The 19,537-nt window shown below is 44.7% G+C and overlaps 1 protein-coding gene across 3 annotated transcripts in view; it reads right to left on the bottom strand.

The window, feature by feature from the left end:
* The window catches only part of LOC121582135 (zinc finger FYVE domain-containing protein 16-like), a 31,813-nt gene extending 14,727 nt beyond the window's left edge, over positions 1-17,086 (bottom strand). For 2 of the 3 annotated variants that reach the window (XM_041897736.2, XM_041897738.2), the window contains exons 1-4: positions 16,913-17,086; positions 10,950-11,064; positions 8,167-10,358; positions 1,841-1,949 (exon numbers count right to left, since the gene is read on the bottom strand). In XM_041897736.2, the coding sequence (XP_041753670.2) occupies positions 1,841-1,949; positions 8,167-10,358; positions 10,950-11,019 (2,371 nt within the window). In that variant the 5' untranslated portion in view covers positions 11,020-11,064; positions 16,913-17,086. The remainder of the gene's footprint in view (positions 1-1,840; positions 1,950-8,166; positions 10,359-10,949; positions 11,065-16,912) is intronic. The other variant, XM_041897737.2, reaches the window with a different exon arrangement.
* Positions 17,087-19,537: the final 2,451 nt, after the last annotated feature.

The raw sequence follows: 19,537 nt of genomic DNA, 5'->3' as shown, positions 1-19,537 counted from the left end.
GACGCTAGCCCCAGTTAGCTGAATGTAAATTGTCTGTATTAGCTGAAGCTAGCTCTGTTAGCCCCACTTGGCTGTTAGCTGCGTTAGCCGCAGACTCCAGGCAGGCAGGGGGGTGTACTGAGAGCCTCACAGGCTGCTCCCCATACTGATGAGAGCGATGGAGAGAGGGAGGGAGGGAAGAATGGAACATCGCATCACTCTGCTCCAGCCCTCACAGGCCCAAGCAAAGTAGACCTCTCTCTCTCTATCTCACACACTCGCACACGCTATCTCTACCACACTCACACAGCAGACAAGGAGCCGAGAATAGAATAGTCACACCAGCCTGTCCCTGGACCGCAGAGATGCTCAGAGTATGTGTGTAGGTGCCAGAAAGGGAGTCAAGGTGCTGTGTGTGTGTGTGTGTGTGTGTGTGTGTGTCTGTGAGCGTCACACTCTCACTGCGTCAGGTGGCTCCTGTCCCACACTCACAGTCAAGGACACACACCAACGTCCTGACTCCTCTCAGCCATAACTACCCCCCTCTCCTCTCCCCCACTCTCTCTGCACCAGTCATTTCGTCCTGACTAACCTCAGCTCTGTCTCTGGAGATGAGAAAGTCCTTCATCACCCGACCGGGGAAGCAGAACCATAGAGACGGAATGCATAGAACAGAAACGCTTTTCTATTCCACATTATTTACCACCACTCACCAATAACAGCATAGAGCAACATAAATCACTGGTTAGTAGTGATCTGCGAGCACATAAAAAAAGCATTTTCAATGAGGATGGATGTTCTAGCCCTTTTGTTTCTATAGCAGCTCAGTATACCAGGGAAGGCTAGAGACGTTGTTGTTCAGGAGTGCAGGAGGGCGGGACACGACAGGAGCTTGGGGAAAAGCAGACGCACAGAGAGACAGGTGCACACACACACACACTCTTACACAACCTGGTCTTATGTTTTTACGCAGTCCCACGCACACTCAAAGGAAACACTTTCACGCAGGCTGTGTTAGAAAGCACTTTAGGCACTAGGCTCTCTGATGCAAGATAGCCGTTTTAGCCTCGAGACTACACTGCACATCTAACTTAACCTAAGATCCCTGGCCATTCTTAGGCTGTGTCTGAAAACTTCACTGGCTGTTAAGTCCTTGTTTCCTCAACTCCTCGGAAAGCCAATTAGATGAGGTCCAAGGGAGGGACATTGGGTCCTCTCCTCCAATGAGCTTTGAGAGAAATTGAGGAAACAAGGACGGAGGAAGCAAGCATTTCACGGCTAGTGACGTTTGCTACACCGTGACCAAGCCACAAACAAGCACAACAACTTCCAACTAAAAAAGGGCTATTCATCAGTCATGTGTTGTTCTAGATATATTTAACCTTTATAAAACCTAGACAGCAACTCTCTTCTAACAGACCATGTCCCGTCTGTTTGGCTTGTTCTTCAGAGTTGTTATTTTAATGCATATTACTTTGCTTTAATGAAGACTCCAAGTTGGAACAGTTTAATGACTAATGAAAGTCACAGAGAGTCAACATAAACTGGGTTCCTTTCACAGAGCTCCCATAAGCCCCCAGGGCAGAGCAGAGCTGAGGCCTACTAACTACACTACAGACACCAGGCTGTGAATACTCTGTGTTCTTCAGACATCAGTCTTCGTTCATGTTGTTCTGAGAACAGGAGCCTGACAATTAAGTCATTCAGAGCAGTCAGCTGACTTGCACGAATCGGATGGTGGTCTGTGATTGGTATCTTGGAAGAAAACACTCATAGAAGAAAATGGATGTACGCACGCGCACACACAATACAAACATTATTACACCTGTGCATGAACTTATAGACAAAAACACACACACACCTTGGGTCTTACTTCTGTGTACGGTCTCGAAGCAGATGACACACACCCGGGCCTCCTTGTCCAGGTACTTGAGCTTCCATCTCCTGTTGCAGCAGATGGCACAGTACACCTGTGCCACGGGTGGGAGGACAACCGTCAGGCAGGAGAAAAACAAACACTACTGCAACACGACACTATACGTACACGCTACGACGACAATCTACATGAAGTTATTCATGCCATGTTAAGTGTGTGACCCACATCTTGCACTAGCATAAAGAAGAGCAGTAAATTACAGGAATAACTGATACAAATCGATTGTGCAGCAATTAAGAAGAGAAGTCAAAGGAGGTTGTAAAGTAAATTAGACTAGTCCTCTTTATACAGTACCATGGTATTGTTGAATACTCATCTGATTGGCTTGAAGGGCATTCTAGAGCGTGCATTATTTCCCTATAACACACGATATATCCGCACGGTAAAATTCAATGGCTAGAGTTAATTCATACATGTTCTATGTTTGAGCTGCTTTTGAAAGCAAAAGTCGAACTGAAAACATTATTGGCATTGTTGAATTTGATTTTCATAACAGCAAGCTAGGAGTGATGGTTTGGTTAGCTAAACTAGCAAGTCAGTTTGTTTGGTTAACAAGGCAACTACTGTAGCTATCTAGTAAACTTGTTAGCTACTTCAGTGGATGTTGAACACATTTCTACTCACAAATGAACACATTTCTAGCGGCAAATGTGTTAAATTATAGCCATGTTATAAAAGGGATAATCAACTTGGGGCTCTATGCGTTCTCTGGAAAAGAATGCAACTCCGCGTCGTTCATTATTTTCCACAGAACGCATAGCCCCTCGCTGATTAACTCTTACATATCCTGTTGGACTGCAGTAAGTAGCCTATAGAGTTAAAGCCCATGGGACTCCTGTGTAATGCTGCTTTAAATCACTGGGCTGTTATGGCCTTAGCTCTGGCTTTAATCACTGGGCTGTTCAAATCAAATCAAATGATTTGTCACATGTGCCGAATAGAACAGCTGTAGACCTTACCATGAAATGCTTACTTACAAGCCCTTAACCATCAATGCAGTTCAAGAAATAGAGTTAAGGAAATATTTACTAAATAAACTAAAGTAAAAAATGAAATAAAAAGTAACACAATAAAATAACATAATAATAACGAGGCTATACCGGTACCGAGTCAATGTGCGGGGTACAGGTTAGTCGAGGTAATTTGTACATGTAGGTAGGGGTAAAGTGACTATGCATAGATAATAAACAGCGAGTAGCAGCAGTGTAAAAACAAAGGTGTCAATGTAAATAGTCCGGGTGGCCATTTGATTGTTCAGCAGTCTTTTTGACCTAGACTTGGCACTCCGGTACCGCTTGCCGTGTGGTAGCATGGAGAGCAGTCTATGACTTGGGTGACTGACTTTGAAAAGATGTTGGGCCTTCCTCTGACACCACCTAGTGTATAGGTCCTGGATGGCAGAAAGCTTGGCCCCAGTGATGTACTGGGACGTATGCACTACCCTCTCAAGCGCCTTACGGTCAGAGGCCGAGCAGTTGTCATACAAGGCGGTGATGCAACCGGTCAGGATGCTCTCGATGGTGCAGCTGTATAACTTTTTGAGGATCTGGGGACCCATGCCAAATCTTTTCAGTCTCCTGAGGGGGAAAAGGTGTTGTCGTGCCCTCTTCACGACTGTTTTGGTGTGTTTGGACCATGATAGTTTGTTGGTGATGTGGACACCAAGGAAATTGAAACTCTCGACCCGCTCCACTACAGCCCTGTCGATGTTAACGGGGGCCTGTTCGGCTCTCCTTTTCCTGTAGTCCACGATCATCTCCTTTGTCTTGCTCACATTGAGGGAGAGGTTGTTGTCCTGGCACCACACTGCCAGGTCTCTGACCTCCTCCCTATAGGCTGTCTCATTGTTGTTGGTGATCAGGCCTACCACTGTTGTGTCGTCAGCAAACTTAATGATGGTGTTGGAGTTGTGCTTGGCCACACAGTCGTGGGTGAACAGGGAGTACAGGAAGGGACTAAGCACGCACCCCTGAGGGGCCCCCGTGTTGAGGATCAGCGTGGCAGATGTGTTGTTATTTCCCTTTAATCACCTGGGGGCGGCCCGTCAGGAAGTCCAGGATCCAGTTGCAGAGGGAGGTGTTTAGTCCCAGGGTCCTTAGCTTAGTGATGATCTTTGTGGACACTATGGTGTTGAACGCTGAGCTGTAATCAATAAACAGCATTCTCACATAAGTGCTCCTTTTGTTCAGGTGGGAAAGGGCAGTGTGGAGTGCGATTGAGATTGCGTCATCTGTGGATCTGTTGGGGTGGTATGCGAATTGGAGTGGTTCTAGGGTTTCTGGCATGATGGTGTTGATGTGAGCCATGACCAGCCTTTCAAAGCACTTAATGGCTACCGACGTGAGTGCTACGGGGCGGTAGTCATTTAGGCAGGTTACCTTCGCTTTCTTGGGCACAGGGACTATGGTGGTCTGCTTGAAACATGTAGGTGTTACAGACTCGATCAGGGAGAGATTTAAAATGTCAGTGAAGACACTTGCCAGTTGGTCCGCGCATGCTCTGAATACACGTCCTGGTAATCCGTCTGGCCCCGCGGACTTGTGAATGTTTACCTGTTGTCGTGGCGTGACTTTATCTCTAATTAAATTAATCATGTAACAATTAACTCATTAGTATCTGGGGCACCACGAGAGTGGTTCTTTAAAGAATTACCATCTCCTGAATTAAACTCTAAAAGGTCTTTACATATCACATCTATAAACAGTCAACTTATTAATCATAACCTCGTATCATATCATCATTCTGACAGTCGTAACTTCCTTGCATCTGCAAAAACCCGAGCCTTACTTATGATTCAGTACTACACAATTTGGTTTTATTATTTATTTACTAGCTAATTAAATGGGAACACAGGATAAACCCCGTGTATCTTCCAGGACCGCCCTGGAAAGGGAGTTGGGCCTTCTCGCGGCACGCTAGTAAGGCTCTGATTGTCCAAAAAGGTTCCAACAAGTCTTCTGTTGTTCTCTTCTTCGTAGTTGTCCGGTCTCCGATGACTTGTTGTGTAGTCCTGAACAGAACTACAGAGTTGATTTTCCTTTCATTCGCTCATGAAGATTCTTCTTTGAAGATAGGCTAGCCAGCTGCATCAATGATTCCCAGTGGGTTGATGGACGTAGCGTAACAGGATGGCTTGAGCAGAGTAATAGGATGGGCCTACTTAAATTAGCTTTCGAAGACACTTTACTTAAGACAGCTAATCAGCCGTACCAGTGATTGTCCGGGAGGTGAGATCTCTCTCCACTTCGTGTTCATATTCAAAGTTCCAACCATTTTAAACGTGTGGCTGCCACCTCATGCTTTTCTGGTCTGGTATGTTAATTTCTTTACCAATCTCTGCTCGAAAGGGGGCGGTTCCGTCAGGCTGACATGCTTTCTGACCTCACTTTGGGCGGTGACTACTCATTGTGCCAAGTTATAAAAAACAATTCTCATATAACTTCAAATCAAATCCCTCTCTTAACAAAAACACTTTAATCGTTTTTTCATATTATATGCACAATGCATAGGATGGACACTTTGTACATGTAGTGGGTATCCTTTCCAAGTTACAGTATTTCCTTTAATACAAAAATTATGACATCACAAAATAACAAACAATATGACATTAGTGTCCAATAGATCGCCTCTGACCATTCCCCACGTTCTACATTAGGAATATTATTCCAGTATTCGCTTTTGAACGTGTTAAAGTTTAAGCGGGAAAAAGTCTGTTGAAACAAAGACATTCCCTTGGGGGATCTTCAAAGGGAGAGCCTGGTCTTCTTTGTTGATTTACAACAGGTTGTGAGCTGTTAACCCCCCTCTACGGGTGAGAGTGGGTCTGATTGAACTTATTCATTGCAAACCTGATCTACTATTTGGATTCTCGTGGACAGTCATGACACTGTTTAAAGGTCTTGCTCACATCGGCTACGGAGAGCGTGATCACACAGTCGTCCGGAACAGCTGGTGCTCTCATGCATGCTTCAGTGTTGCTTGCCTCGAAGCGAGCATAAAAGGCATTTCGCTCATCTGGTAGGCTTGCGTTGTTAGGGAATTAGCTCTAGCTTTAGTCACTGGGCTGTTAGGGCCTTAGCTCTGGCTTTAGCCCTGGCTTCTCAGACCTCAGAGAAGAGGAGATCTATAGAGAAGCTGGAATAAGAATCACTGACTCATGCCTCTTTCTGAGCAAGCTATTTATATAGTAGCAGAGGATGGGGGTATGGTATATAGGCTATATCGTGCCATACTGCGTGATCAAGTGTGACGTATGTGAGCAGGGGACTCCGTGTTGTTTGTTAACAGGAGACAGGAACAAAAAGGAGTGTTATGTCTACAAAGAGAACGATAGGTCAATGTCAGGTGACAGTCTGGACGAACTGAATCATAGCTAGGTCACTGCTCCACATTGTAACCCACATTTACACTTGAATACCTCTGACTCAGTAAATACAGAAATGTGCTTAATTGGAAATGGCAGTACCGCTGCTTTATTGAAGTTAACTGATTGGTTTGGAGTCAGGTAATGTTCCCAGAATGTGCAATTATGAGAGGAAGAGATTGCCCTCTTTCCATTATTTATTTTCTTCAGTTTCCATTCATATTCAGGATCTTTGTGACTGGGTCACATATTTATACTCAACAAAAATAAACACAACATGCAACAATTTCTAAGATTTTACATAGTTACAGTTCATATAAGGAAATCAGTCAATTGAAATAAATTAATTAGGCCCTAAACTATGGATTTCACATAATGGTGAATACAGATATGCATATGTTGGTCACAGATAGACTATATATACAAAGGTATGTGGACACCCCTTCAAATTAGTGGATTTGGCTATTTCAGCCACACCCGTTGCTGACAGGTATATTAAATCGAGCACACAGCCATGTAATCTCCATAGACAAACATTGGCAGTAGAATGGCCTTACTGAAGAGCTCAGTGACTTTCAACATGGCACCGTCATAGGATGCCACCTTTCCAACAAGTCAGTTCGTAAAATTTCTGCCCTGGTCAACTGTAAGTGCTGTTTTTGTGAAGTGGAAACGTCTAGGAGCAACAACGGCTCAGCCACGAAGTGGTAGGCCACACAAGCTCACTGAACAGGACCGCAGAGTGCTGAAGTGCATAAAAAATTGTCTGTCCTTGGTTGCAACACTCACTACCGAGATCCAAACTGCCTCTGGAAGCAACGTCAGCACAAGAACTGTTCGCGGGAGCTTCATGAAATGGGTTTCAATGGCCGAGCAGCCGCACACAACCTAAGATCACCATGCGCAATGGCAAGCGTCGGCTGGAGTGGTGTAAAGCTCGCCGCCATTGGACTCCGGAGCAGTGGAAACGCGTTGTCCCACTCCTCTTCAATCGCGGTGCGAAGTTGCTGGATATTGGCGGGAACCGGAACACACTGTCGTACACGTCGATCCAGAGCATCCCAAACATGCTCAATGTGTGACATGTCTGGTGCAGGCCATGGTGGGACATTATCAGCTTCCAGGAATTGTGTACAGATCCTTGCGACATGGGGCCGTTCATTATCATGCTGAAATATGAGGTGATGGCGGCGGAAGAATGGCACGACAATGGGCCTCAGGATCTTGTCACGGTATCTCTGTGCATTGAAATTGCCATTGATAAAATGCAATTGTGTTCAAGTCCGTAGCTTATGCCTGCCCCTGCCGTAAACCCAACTCAAAACTTGACACACCTGTGGCATTGTGTTTTCTGACAAAACTGCACATTTTAGAGTGGCCTTTCATTGTCCCCAGCACAAGGTGCACCTGTGTAATGATCATGCTGTTTAATCAGCTTCTTGATATGCCATGCCTGTCAGGTGGATGGATTATCTTGCAAAGGAGAAATGCTCACTAAAAGGGATGTAAACACATTTGTGCACAACATTTGAGAGAAATAAGCTTTTTGTGTGTACAAAACATTTCTGGGATCTTTTATTTTTATATGAAACATGGGACCAGGACTGGGGCTGGGACGGTCGGGGCAGCTGGGGGCAGTAACATAGTACAGGGAGTTTAGGTCAGGGAGAGAGTGTGGAACTGCATGTTGCGTTTATATTTTTGTTCAGTGTATGTTAAGACCTCTTTATTATGTGTTACTATGTAAAAGTATATTTAGCTACTAACACCTAATGTCAATAAAATGAATATCTTCAAAACACCAAATATGTTATCAAGAACAGGGCAAAAGATGACCCTAGAAATGAGGGTAAAGAAAGTCCCTTCATGGACAAATTTAGGTACGTACCTTCCCACAGGCCCGGCAGTGGTGCCTCCTCCTGGTGAAGGTGAACTTCTGCCAGCAGTTCATACAGTTGGGTGCCTCTGAATCCGGCACCCAGGGGGGCTGCTTGCACCCCAGCCCATCCTCATCCTCCGCCAACCTCCCCTCTGAGGACCCGCTCCCCTCTCCAGCAGGCTCGCCAGAATAGGGCGGGGGCTCCGACAGCTCGTCGTACCCCACACTGCTCTCATAGCGCTCAGGTGGGGAGTAACCTGGACAGAGCACACCTTGGTTAGTGGGGTCCTCTGCAGGGTTGGGGCTGGGAGGAGATGGGCTCTGGTCCACCTCTTCCCCAGTGTCGGTGTGGTCTGTGGGGCTACTGGGCCCTTGGTCCTCCCCTTCTGCTGGAGGTACTCTGGGTGCTTGGCAGAGCAGTTGTTTGGGTCGGGCCCCTCCGTAGTAGGGTGGTGGGAGGTTCCTGGGACTACAGGGGCTGGTGTCTGTCTGGTAGGGGCTGGGGGCTTCCTGGGAGGGAGTGGAGAGGGCTGGACTCGCATTCCCCTCTGCAGACAAGGTCCTGTCGCTCTCCGGCGAGGCCAACCTCTCTATCCTCTCCAGCCCCTCCCCTCGGCTCCGGCTGCAGCTCCACAGCTCCTCCTCCACCAGCCGCTCCTCCAGGTTCCCGTTGAGCTCGGAAAAGCCCTCGTCCTGGAGGTTCTCCCCGGGCCTCCCACAGTCAGGGACCCTGTGGTCCTCCTGGCCCTGAGTCTCTCCCCGGAGGAAGGCGTCCAGCTCCTCATCCGTCACCAGCAGTCCGGCCTGGTCGCTCTCTGGCAGGTACTCGAACCCAAACTCAGGTGGGTCCACTGGACTGGGGCTGGGCTCTGAGGGAGGGGAGGCTGGGCGCTGTGAAGCCCCTGGGGCTGGCTGTTTTTCCACTGGGGAGAAGCTGACCTCCAGTGGCCGCTGGGAGACGGCGGGAGCCAAGACTGCCAGGTGGAAAGGCATGGTGGTTGTCTCTGGGCTCTGTGTGTTAGGTGACTGGACAGGTTGGTTCTCAGGGGCAGCATCAGGGCTGGTACAGTCCTCCACAGTCCCAGGGTTCTCTGGGAGAGTAACTTCCTCCTGGACCTCGAAAGCAGACAGGGACTCTGTCTTTAAGGTCTCAGTTAGGCCAGCCTCCTCTGCCCCCCCTCTCATGGCCTCCTCAGGGTTTTTGGAGGCCACCAGGGCCCCAGACATGGACACGCCCATGGGCAGGCAGGACAGCGAAAGCTCTGTCTCTGCTGAAGGGCTCTCTGCCACACCACCACTGCCGTCCTCAGGGTTAGGTTCCTGTCCAGTGCATCTCCCAGAGCTCTCTGCTTCAGCCAGCTCAGAGGGCTCCAAAGACCCCTCACCCTCCTCCCTGGCCTCTGTGTCGATATCACACATGGGAGTGTCCTCTTTCTTGGTGTCTATGGCAACAGGCAGGACACTAGCCTGGTCCTGGTGGCCTGTTGTTTTTTTCAGGTGTTGGTTGACGAAGGCCACCTCTGCCTCCTCTCCCTCTCTGTCTCTCTCTGTCTCTCCAGACTCAGAGTTCCTCAGTGAGGGGGCATCTGTGGGCTCACAGGCCCTCTCCACAGCAGCAGGAAGAATCACATCCAGCAGACTGAGAGAGGCAGAGTAACCACCAGAGTCCAGCCCCAGCAGCCCCTCCCCTCCCCCGGCAAGAGCCTCCCTCCCCTCAGTCCTCCCATGGCCGGGACCCAGGCCGGCTGAGGTCTCCCCAGGCAGAGCCACCACGGGGCTGGTGAAGTCCACCAGAAGCTCCTCCTCCAGCCGTCTCTCCGCCACATCCAGCTCACTGAAGGCGTCGTGGCTGTTGGCCCGGAGGAGGAGGTGGGCTGAGCCCGTGTCACTGACCAGGTCACACACAGGCTTCAGCGCCCGATTGGGGAAGGGTGGCGCACAGCTCTTAGCTGCCCCCCGGCCGTCCACGGAGGAGAGAAGGTCAACCCCTGTGAGAGGCCGTCCCTTGGCCTCGCGCTCCCCAGGACTGGGGCTGGGACGGTCGGGGAAGCTGGGGGCAGTGCCATAGTGCAGGGAGTTTAGGTCAGGAAGAGCGTGTGGAACTGGAACTGTGGAGGGTTCCGGAAGGAAACCCTGGGGGCTCAGAGAGTGGCCGGGATACACAGGAGGCGACAGAGAGACTGATCTGTAGTTGTGCTCATCTGGTAGGGAGGGGAAGAGAGAAGTATCCGTTAATCAATTCTGTCGTTTATATCTCAGCAGAACATGTGAGCAACAAGTTAAGTCAGCAACTACAAAATACAATGTGCACCACATGTACAAGTATCAACTAGTTTTAAAAATATATTCATTTTTCACTTAAAACGGTGCAATATGCAGAAATTGCGCCGCCATTTCCAGGTTGTTAAAATTCGAATAGTTCGCCTAATTTCAATTTATGTGACAAAACAAGCAATGTTTAGCGTAGAGAATCATTGTACCATCTAAACCGCTGTGAAATATATTTTCAATAACCAAAAATATTATATTTTCAGCTGTTTGAAGCAAGTGTACAAAACCGAAAGTAAAAGAAGCAAAAACTAAACTTAAGAACGGGAAGCATAGAAATAGTGCACATAGAACAGATCTACAGCTTCTTAGACTTGCTTTTAATGCAAATGACATATCTATAACTCACAGTTCTATGTGAAGTTGGTTGGGTCGCCCCACACCTCACCCTTCCAACCCACATACAGAAAAGAAAAAGAAATACATGCTACTCAATGGGTTTTTTCATAGTAATGGCGTCTAACCTGTATTGAGCTCAAAGTCATCCAGAAGCTTATCCAGGTCACATACAGCAGCCTTGAAGAAGCTGTCCATGCTGGGCTGTTGGTGGGAGAGAGGCTCCACTCACAACTTCGCCTCCTGGAAGTAGAACATAAAGTATTGTTATCTGTTATCTAGTAGTCTTAGGTGGACTGGGCGAATGCATTTCAATCAACGTTTCGGTTTGCATTTCAGTTTCCAAGTCAGTGTAAAAATGTTGTAGTTAGGTATAAACCTAAGCCTTCATCCACAATTCCCACTCCCCAGACAGGTTGATGAATTAATAACATATCAATCGTTGACCAAACAGTTAGCATCTCAAACGTTCTCCAGCTATGTGTTATTGTGTACTTCAGACTCTGACCCCTGCTCTCCATGTCTGTGGAGAAATCAAATTAAAGATCTACTATTAGGGAAGATACCAAGGGAAATAATAACCCCATTGGGTGTCACAAACAAGTCTGTCACGAGTTTACAGCAGCCTCATCAGTTTAAGTACATATAAAGGAATTTTACAGTGCTTTATAGGTATTGCACCAACTATTTTGTGTGGAAATGTGACTAGGGCAACCCTTAATGTGAGGAAACAGCCAGCTAGTCATTGCAGATTTATACAAATGTTGAAATCATAGCAACAAATTAAAGGACACTGTCCCAATCCTGCATTATACCATTTATTCAACTGCGTGACCAAGACACTATCCACTTATATATATACAGTTGAAGTCGGAAGTTTACATACACTTAGGTTGGAGTCATTAAAACTTGTTTTTCAACCACTCCACAAATTTCTTGTTAACAAACTATAGTTTTGGCAAGTCAGTTAGGACATCTACTTTGTGCATGACACAAGTAATTATTCCAACAATTGTTTACAGACAGATTATTTCACTTATAATTCACTGTATCAACAATTCCAGTGGGTCAGAAGTTTACATACACTAAGTTGACTGTGCCTTTAAACAGCTTGGAAAATTCCAGAAAATTATGTCATGGCTTTAGAAGCTTCTGATAGGCTAATTGACATAATTTGAGTCAATTGGTGGTGTATCTGTGGATGTATTTCAAGGCCTACCTTCAAACTCAGTGCCTCTTTGCTTGACATCATGGGAAAAATAAAAATAAATCAGCCAAGACCTCAGAAAAAAAAAGGTAGACCTCCACAAGTCTGGTTCATCCTTGGGAGCAATTTCCAAACACCTGAAGGTACCACGTTCATCTGTACAAACAATAGTATGCAGGTATAAACACCATGGGACCACGCAGCCGTCATACCGCTCAGGAAGGAGACGCGTTCTGTCTCCTAGAGATGAACATACTTTGGTGCGAAAAGTGCAAATCAATCCCAGAACAACAGCAAAGGACCTTGTGAAGATGCTGGAGGAAACAGGTACAAAAGTATCTATATCCACAGTATAACGAGTCCTATATCGACATAACCTGAAAGGCTGCTCAGCAAGGAAGAAGCCACTGCCATAAAAAAGCCAGAATACGGTTTACAACTGCACATGGGGACAAAGATCTTACTTTTTGGAGAAATGTCCTCTGGTCTGATGAAACAATAATATAACTGTTTGGCCATAATGACCATCGTTATGTTTGGAGGAAAAATGGGGCCCCTTGCAAGCCGAAGAACACCATCCCAACCGTGAAGCACGGGGTGGCAGCATCATGCTGTGGGGGTGCTTTGCTGCAGGAGGGACTGGTGCACTTCACAAAATAGATGGCATCATGTGGAAGGAAAATTATGTGGATATATTGAAGCAACATCTCAAGACATCAGTCAGGAAGTTAAAGCTTGGTCACAAATGGGTCTTCCAAATGGACAATGACCCCAAGCATACTTCCAAAGTTGTGGCAAAATGGCTTAAGGATAACAAAGTCAAGGTATTGGAGTGGCCATCACAAAGCCCTGACCTCAATCCTATAGAAAATGTGTGGGCAGAACTGAAAAAGTGTGTGAGAGCAAGGAGGCCTACAAACCTGACTCAGTTACACCAGCTGTCAGGAGGAATGGGCCAAAATTCACCCAACTTATTGTGGGAAGCTTGTGGAAGCCTACCCGAAACGTTAGACCCATGTTAAACAATTTAAAGGCAATGCTACCAAATACTAATTGAGTGTATGTAAACTTCTGACCCACTGGGAATGTGATGAAAGAAATAAAACCTGAAAGAAATCATTCTCTCTACTATTATTCTGACATTTCACATTCTTAAAATAAAGTGGTGATCCTAACTGACCTAAAACAGGGAATTTTTACTAGGATTAAAATGTCAGGAATTGTGAAAAACTTAGTTTAAATGTATTTGGCTAAGGTGTATGTAAACTTCCGACTTCAACTGTATGTATGTGTATATATAAAAAGTATTTAGTCAGCCACCAATTGTGCAAGTTCTCCCACTTAAAAAGATAAGAGAGGCCTGTAATTTTCATCATAGGTACACGTCAACTATGACAGACAAAATGAGAAAAAAAAATCCAGAAAATCACATTGTAGGATTTTTTATGAATTTATTTGCAAATTATAGTGGAAAATAAGTATTTGGTCAATAACAAAAGTTTCTCAATACTTTGTTATATACCCTTTGTTGGCAATGACACAGGTCAAACGTTTTCTGTAAGTCTTCACAAGGTTTTCACACACTGTTGCTGGTATTTTGGCCCATTCCTCCATGCAGATCTCCTCTAGAGCAGTGATGTTTTGGGGCTGTCGCTGGGCAACACAGACTTTCAACTCCCTCCAAAGATTTTCTATGGGGTTGAGATCTGGAGACTGGCTAGGCCACTCCAGGACCTTGAAATGCTTTTTACGAAGCCACTCCTTCGTTGCCCGGGCGGTGTGTTTGGAATCATTGTCATGCTGAAAGACCCAGCCACGTTTCATCTTCAATGCCCTTGCTGATGGAAGGAGGTTTTCACTCAAAATCTCACGATACATGGCCCCATTCATTCTTTCCTTTACACAGATCAGTCGTCCTGGTCCCTTTGCAGAAAAACAGCCCCAAAGCATGATGTTTCCACCCCCATGCTTCACAGTAGGTATGGTGTTCTTTGGATGCAACTCAGCATTCTTTGTCCTCCAAACACGACGAGTTGAGTTTTTACCAAAAAGTTATATTTTGGTTTCATCTGACCATATGACATTCTCCCAATCCTCTTCTGGATCATCCAAATGCACTCTAGCAAACTTCAGACGGGCCTGGACATGTACTGGCTTAAGCAGGGGGACACGTCTTGCACTGCAGGATTTGAGTCCCTGGCGGCGTAGTGTGTTACTGATGGTAGGCTTTGTTACTTTGGTCCCAGCTCTCTGCAGGTCATTCACTAGGTCCCCCCGTGTGGTTCTGGGATTTTTGCTCACCGTTCTTGTGATCATTTTGACCCCACGGGGTGAGATCTTGCGTGGGAGCCCCAGATCGAGGGAGATTATCAGTGGTCTTGTATGTCTTCCATTTCCTAATAATTGCTCCCACAGTTGATTTCTTCAAACCAAGCTGCTTACCTATTGCAGATTCAGTCTTCCCAGCCTGGTGCAGGTCTACAATTTTGTTTCTGGTGTCCTTTGACAGCTCTTTGGTCTTGGCCATAGTGGAGTTTGGAGTGTGACTGTTTGAGGTTGTGGACAGGTGTCTTTTATACTGATAACAAGTTCAAACAGGTGCCATTAATACAGGTAACGAGTGGAGGACAGAGGAGCCTCTTAAAGAAGAAGTTACAGGTCTGTGAGAGCCAGAAATCTTGCTTGTTTGTAGGTGACCAAATACTTATTTTCCACCATAATTTGCAAATAAATTCATAAAAAATCCTACAATGTGATATTCTGGATTATTTTTTGCCTTTTATTGTCCCCAGCACAAGGTGCACCTGTGTAATATCATGCTGTTTAATTAACTTATTGATATGTCACACCTGTCAGGTGGATGGAAATGCTCATTAAAAGGGATATAAACAAATTTGTGCACAACATTTTAGAGAAATAAGCTTTTTGTGCGTATGGAAAATTTCTGGGATCTTTTATTTCTGCTCATGAAACATGGGACCAACACTTTACATGTTGCGTTTATTTTTGTTCAGTATAGTATTTTACTGGGTGACTTTCACTTTTACTTCAGTCATTTTCTATTAAGGTATCTTTACTTTTATTGGGTACTTTTTCCACCACTGTTTGTGTGCATATCAGTTGTACTACTATGCATACTACTAGGGACATCAAACGTTCAGCCTGCTGCACAGACCCCATGGACACTCTAGTCTAGAGCGCCTGGTTAAATTGTGCTTAGGTGCATTTTTTTTGTCTCCATGCTTAAAGTAGTAAGAAATGTATGTCATTGTTATAAAAACGTGAATGCTTCATTTACCATAAATCGAAATATTGACATCTTGAATTATCTTATATTATGCAAATGTCCCTATGGTAGACAGGTTAACGTTTTCACAACACACAGAAAATACACATACTTTTTACCTCAGATTGGTGATGCTACTATAAAAGTTTATAGTCATCTCGATTACACAAAATTGATGGCTTAAAACAGATCAATATCTTTGGTTTTGTATCATAAATGTTGTTGTACGAGCTGAGGATCGCAGGACTTAGAACTCTGCTGTAATTTTCTAATTCAAATGGAATGAACAATTCAAGGCACTCTATATAAAAGTCGCTGGCCACACACTAATACATCGATTTGAGAGAAACTATCACTTAAATTACAGCCAACCCTTGTCAGTGTTGATATCCTAGGGCGGGTCGTGCTTTGTTGAAGTTAAATAACAAAGCAACTGATTTGTTTCCTTCCCTGTTTCGGCAGTCTCCCAAAATCTCCATCCACCATTCTAGAATTTAGATGACTGTCTTCAACAATTCTCAATTATCTTCTAACCGGTGATGTAAACATTATTCTCAGATTCCGTGTGGCCTTTGAATAGTGTTAGTTTTAACAGCGCATATACCCCAAACATTTGCCCCGTTCTATTGATTTCAACGTTGATCCACAACGGCAACATCCGGGACTAGCATTCCTAGGCATTAACCACTCTAGCATGGTGGTGGAAAATTGTGTTTCATGAATAAAGAATGCATATTTTCCCTGTTTTGTTTCCCGCCTCCTCGCCATTAAACTAGTAAAGGAGAATATCATCACCTTTGCAGCCTGAATGGAGAATGTTTTAGGCACGAACCGGTTCATGGGGGATACAAGTGCATTGCCAGCTGAATACTGTGTTTGGACGGTATGATGAAACGACTCAATATCGCCATCTGCCGGTCTTTGGACTATATCATGACTAATGATCAGCTAGCTAGCTTACATTTTAGTCATTTAGCAGACGCTCTTATCCAGAGCGACTTACAGTTAGTGAGTGCATACATTTTCATACTGCCCCCCCCCGTGGGAATCGAACCCACAACCCTGGCGTTGCAAGCGCCATACTCTACCAACTGAGCTACACAGGGCCACACAAGCTTACTATTAGCCATCTAATTATGCTAGTATCCATGGTGACCAAGAATTCCTAATCAAAACAATAGGTTAATAGTAATACTAGGTTATAACTAGAGGTCGTATGGCTAACATTTGCTCTCTATTGGTTCAATTAGCTAGCAATTAATATCCCAGTTGTTGCCTAGCTAACTAATTAGTCAGGTAACGCGTTAGCTGGCTAGTTCGATAACGTTAGTTAGCTAGCTAGTCCTAACCACTAGCTATGAGGCTAATCGATTTAAATTAACTAGCTGTTTCACAGCTTTCTGCTGACATGACCTGAAACACATTATTTCACCAGATACATCAATAGCTTGCCTGTTATCAAGTCATCACTATCTTGCATCATCCGTGAATATCATGAAAAGCGGAGGGCAGACAGGTTACACTAGCTTAGTTAATACTACTAGCCGGCTAGCCAACGTCTATATTTACAGTCAACAAGCAATTTTCTGTGTCATTACCGGAAGATTCATCATTTTGCCTTCGCCCTTTCAACCGTTTTTCGATTCTTCTGGTTAAAACGAAGAAGGTGTGTTTACTCTAGATTGTCTCCTCGTTGTCCTGTCGTTATTCCTGAAGTTTTTAAAGCTCAGTGCAGTTTTTCACTCCGGCGTCCATCTTGGATCTATCACACCGGTGGAATTTGTGTCCACTAGTTACCACAGCCACAAAGTCAGAATTGGCTATCGTAAAAATTCATGAAAACTCAAATGAGATTATTGATCTTAATTTGAAGTTAGGCTTAGTCATAATGTTAGTAGTGTGGTTAGGGTTAGGTTTAAAATCACATTTTAAGAAGATAAATTGTAGGAATAGTGGGGGTTTATGACTTTATGGCTGTGGTAACTATTGACGACCGGTGGAATCGCAGCCTTCCTTAAAGAGAGCGCACATATTTTGCTTTGTTTACTTAGTGCAACGCAGTCAGTCACCTGTGGTAGAGCACAGACCTATGCCGCGTTTATATGCTATCGGAGTTATCGGAAGCTCCTAGTTCCCAGTGGGAAATTTCACTTGAATTACCCTCTTAGTGAGAATTACAAGTAGGAAAGTGAGAAAATCGTCTTACCTAAGTTGTCTAGTTGTGACGTTTCACCACTGACCTTTTACCTTTTCAACCAAAAGATGACAGCAAGTTCGTTTTTGACTATTACAAACGTATCATTATGGATAATGTAGCTAGTCTGACCATTGTCAATGTTAAGCAAGCTAGTTAACTTTATTATTAACAAGTTTAGCAAGTTTATCGAGCTAGCTAAAATCTTAGGCTATTGGTTGAAGAATTGTTCCGACATTAATAGCGCTTGAACGCGATCATGTCAGATTTATGACTTCCCACTTCCCAGTAGCACGTGAAGCCAGCACTATTGATACATATGTTGGAGGTAACGTTTCCAACATATTGCTTCCATCTATTTAGCCCTGTCAGATAAGTGAACTAGCTCATTTGACTTTTTTTGTTTTTTTTTGTGGTCCAATTGACATTTTTGTCATTTAGCAGACGCTCTTATCCAGAGCGACTTACAATTAGTGAGTGCATACATTTTTCATACTGCCCCCCCTGATTAATGGAATCAATTGGCCACCCATCCTTTGTTGCCAGAGGAAGCAGGAAGCGAAGATATTGACTGTGGAAGAGTTTGTGGTCCAAACTAATGAGAAATCATTGTGACTTCCTAACAAGCATTATATTACACTCTCTCTAAAGTGATCCTAAAGCCAGAAGTAGTGACACAGGATGAGGAGACTAGTTAAGCAGACACGCTGGTCACATACTGTTAATGTTATTTAAATGTATTTTTGAAATGTACTGTTTCATAGTTTTAGATTCAGCTACCAGTGTTTATAATGTTAATAAAAATTTGAAGAATTAAAAGATTGTTAAAGAATCTAAAAGAAGATTAATTGATAACTGCTCAATTAGATGGAATGTTAGCCACAAAGTTACCACTTGGTTTGTACTATTCCTTTTTTTTTAAGGAATGGAAATTGTCATTTTATTTAACAGATAGGACAGTGGAGAAAAGACAGGAATGCAAATCACAAGGGCAGTGGGTCGGATTCAAACCCACATCGACCCCCCTGCTATACATGGGTCAGCAGTGGCACCAACTGCTGGACCTCACAGGCCACTGCTATTTTAACTTTATTGCCAATATCTCTCAGATTAGCATCACTGGGTTACATTTGGCGTAGTCGGTTTGAGCAGATGGTATTGGAGTGGGAAGTGGGGTTATTTTTAAATGTGTTCATACTATAGGCTGTCTCCACTGCAGGTTTTGACTTGAGGTTGCATCGCTGCATCCGTTGGCCTCCTTATCCCCGCCTTAATCCCAGAGTGGGAGGTGACAGCCAGAATGTGTCTGGCTGTAAATTCACTACATACTGATGTGAGACAGGGAGACAGGTGATGGTCACTTTTTATGGGCCTCAGAGAGCCGGACTAAGATGGCTGTTGCGTGGTGCGTCTGGGGTCATGGGGAGCTCAAGTGGCCGTTTATGGCACCCTCTATTCAGTCTGAGATATTACAATTGCTATACAATGTAGCTAAGAGACAGCCATGTTACAGAAAAACCAGGCCAAAGTAGGCGAATGCTGCCACATCTTGTTTGGAAACAACAAAGAAGCATTACTTTAATTTCACAATCATATTACATACAACATTATTCAATATTAAATTTACTTTTATGACTGTCCAATGTCCATTGCCGTAGTCCCTCAAGATATAATCCTGTTTGTGGTCCTCTGTAGCTCAATTGGTAGAGCATGGTGCTTGTAACGCCAGGGTAGTGGGTTCGATCCCCACAACCACCCATACGTAAAAATGTATGCACACGTGACTGTAAGTCGCTTTGGATAAAAGCGTCTGCTAAATGGCATATTATTATATGTATTATTATAGTCCCGTGTAGCTCAGTTGGTAGAGCATGGTGCTTGCAACGCCAGGGTTGTGGGTTCGATTCCCATGTGGGGCCAGTATGAAAAATAAATAAAGATGTATGCACTCACTAACTGTAAGTCGCTCTGGATAAGAGCGTCTGCTAAATGACTTAAATGTAAACAGCCGTGGTGTGAAAGCCGTTGA

The sequence above is a fragment of the Coregonus clupeaformis genome, chromosome 15 (assembly GCF_020615455.1).
Source record: "Coregonus clupeaformis isolate EN_2021a chromosome 15, ASM2061545v1, whole genome shotgun sequence".
Taxonomy (NCBI): Eukaryota; Metazoa; Chordata; class Actinopteri; order Salmoniformes; family Salmonidae; genus Coregonus; species Coregonus clupeaformis.
This window is presented reverse-complemented; position numbering and strand designations above follow the sequence as displayed.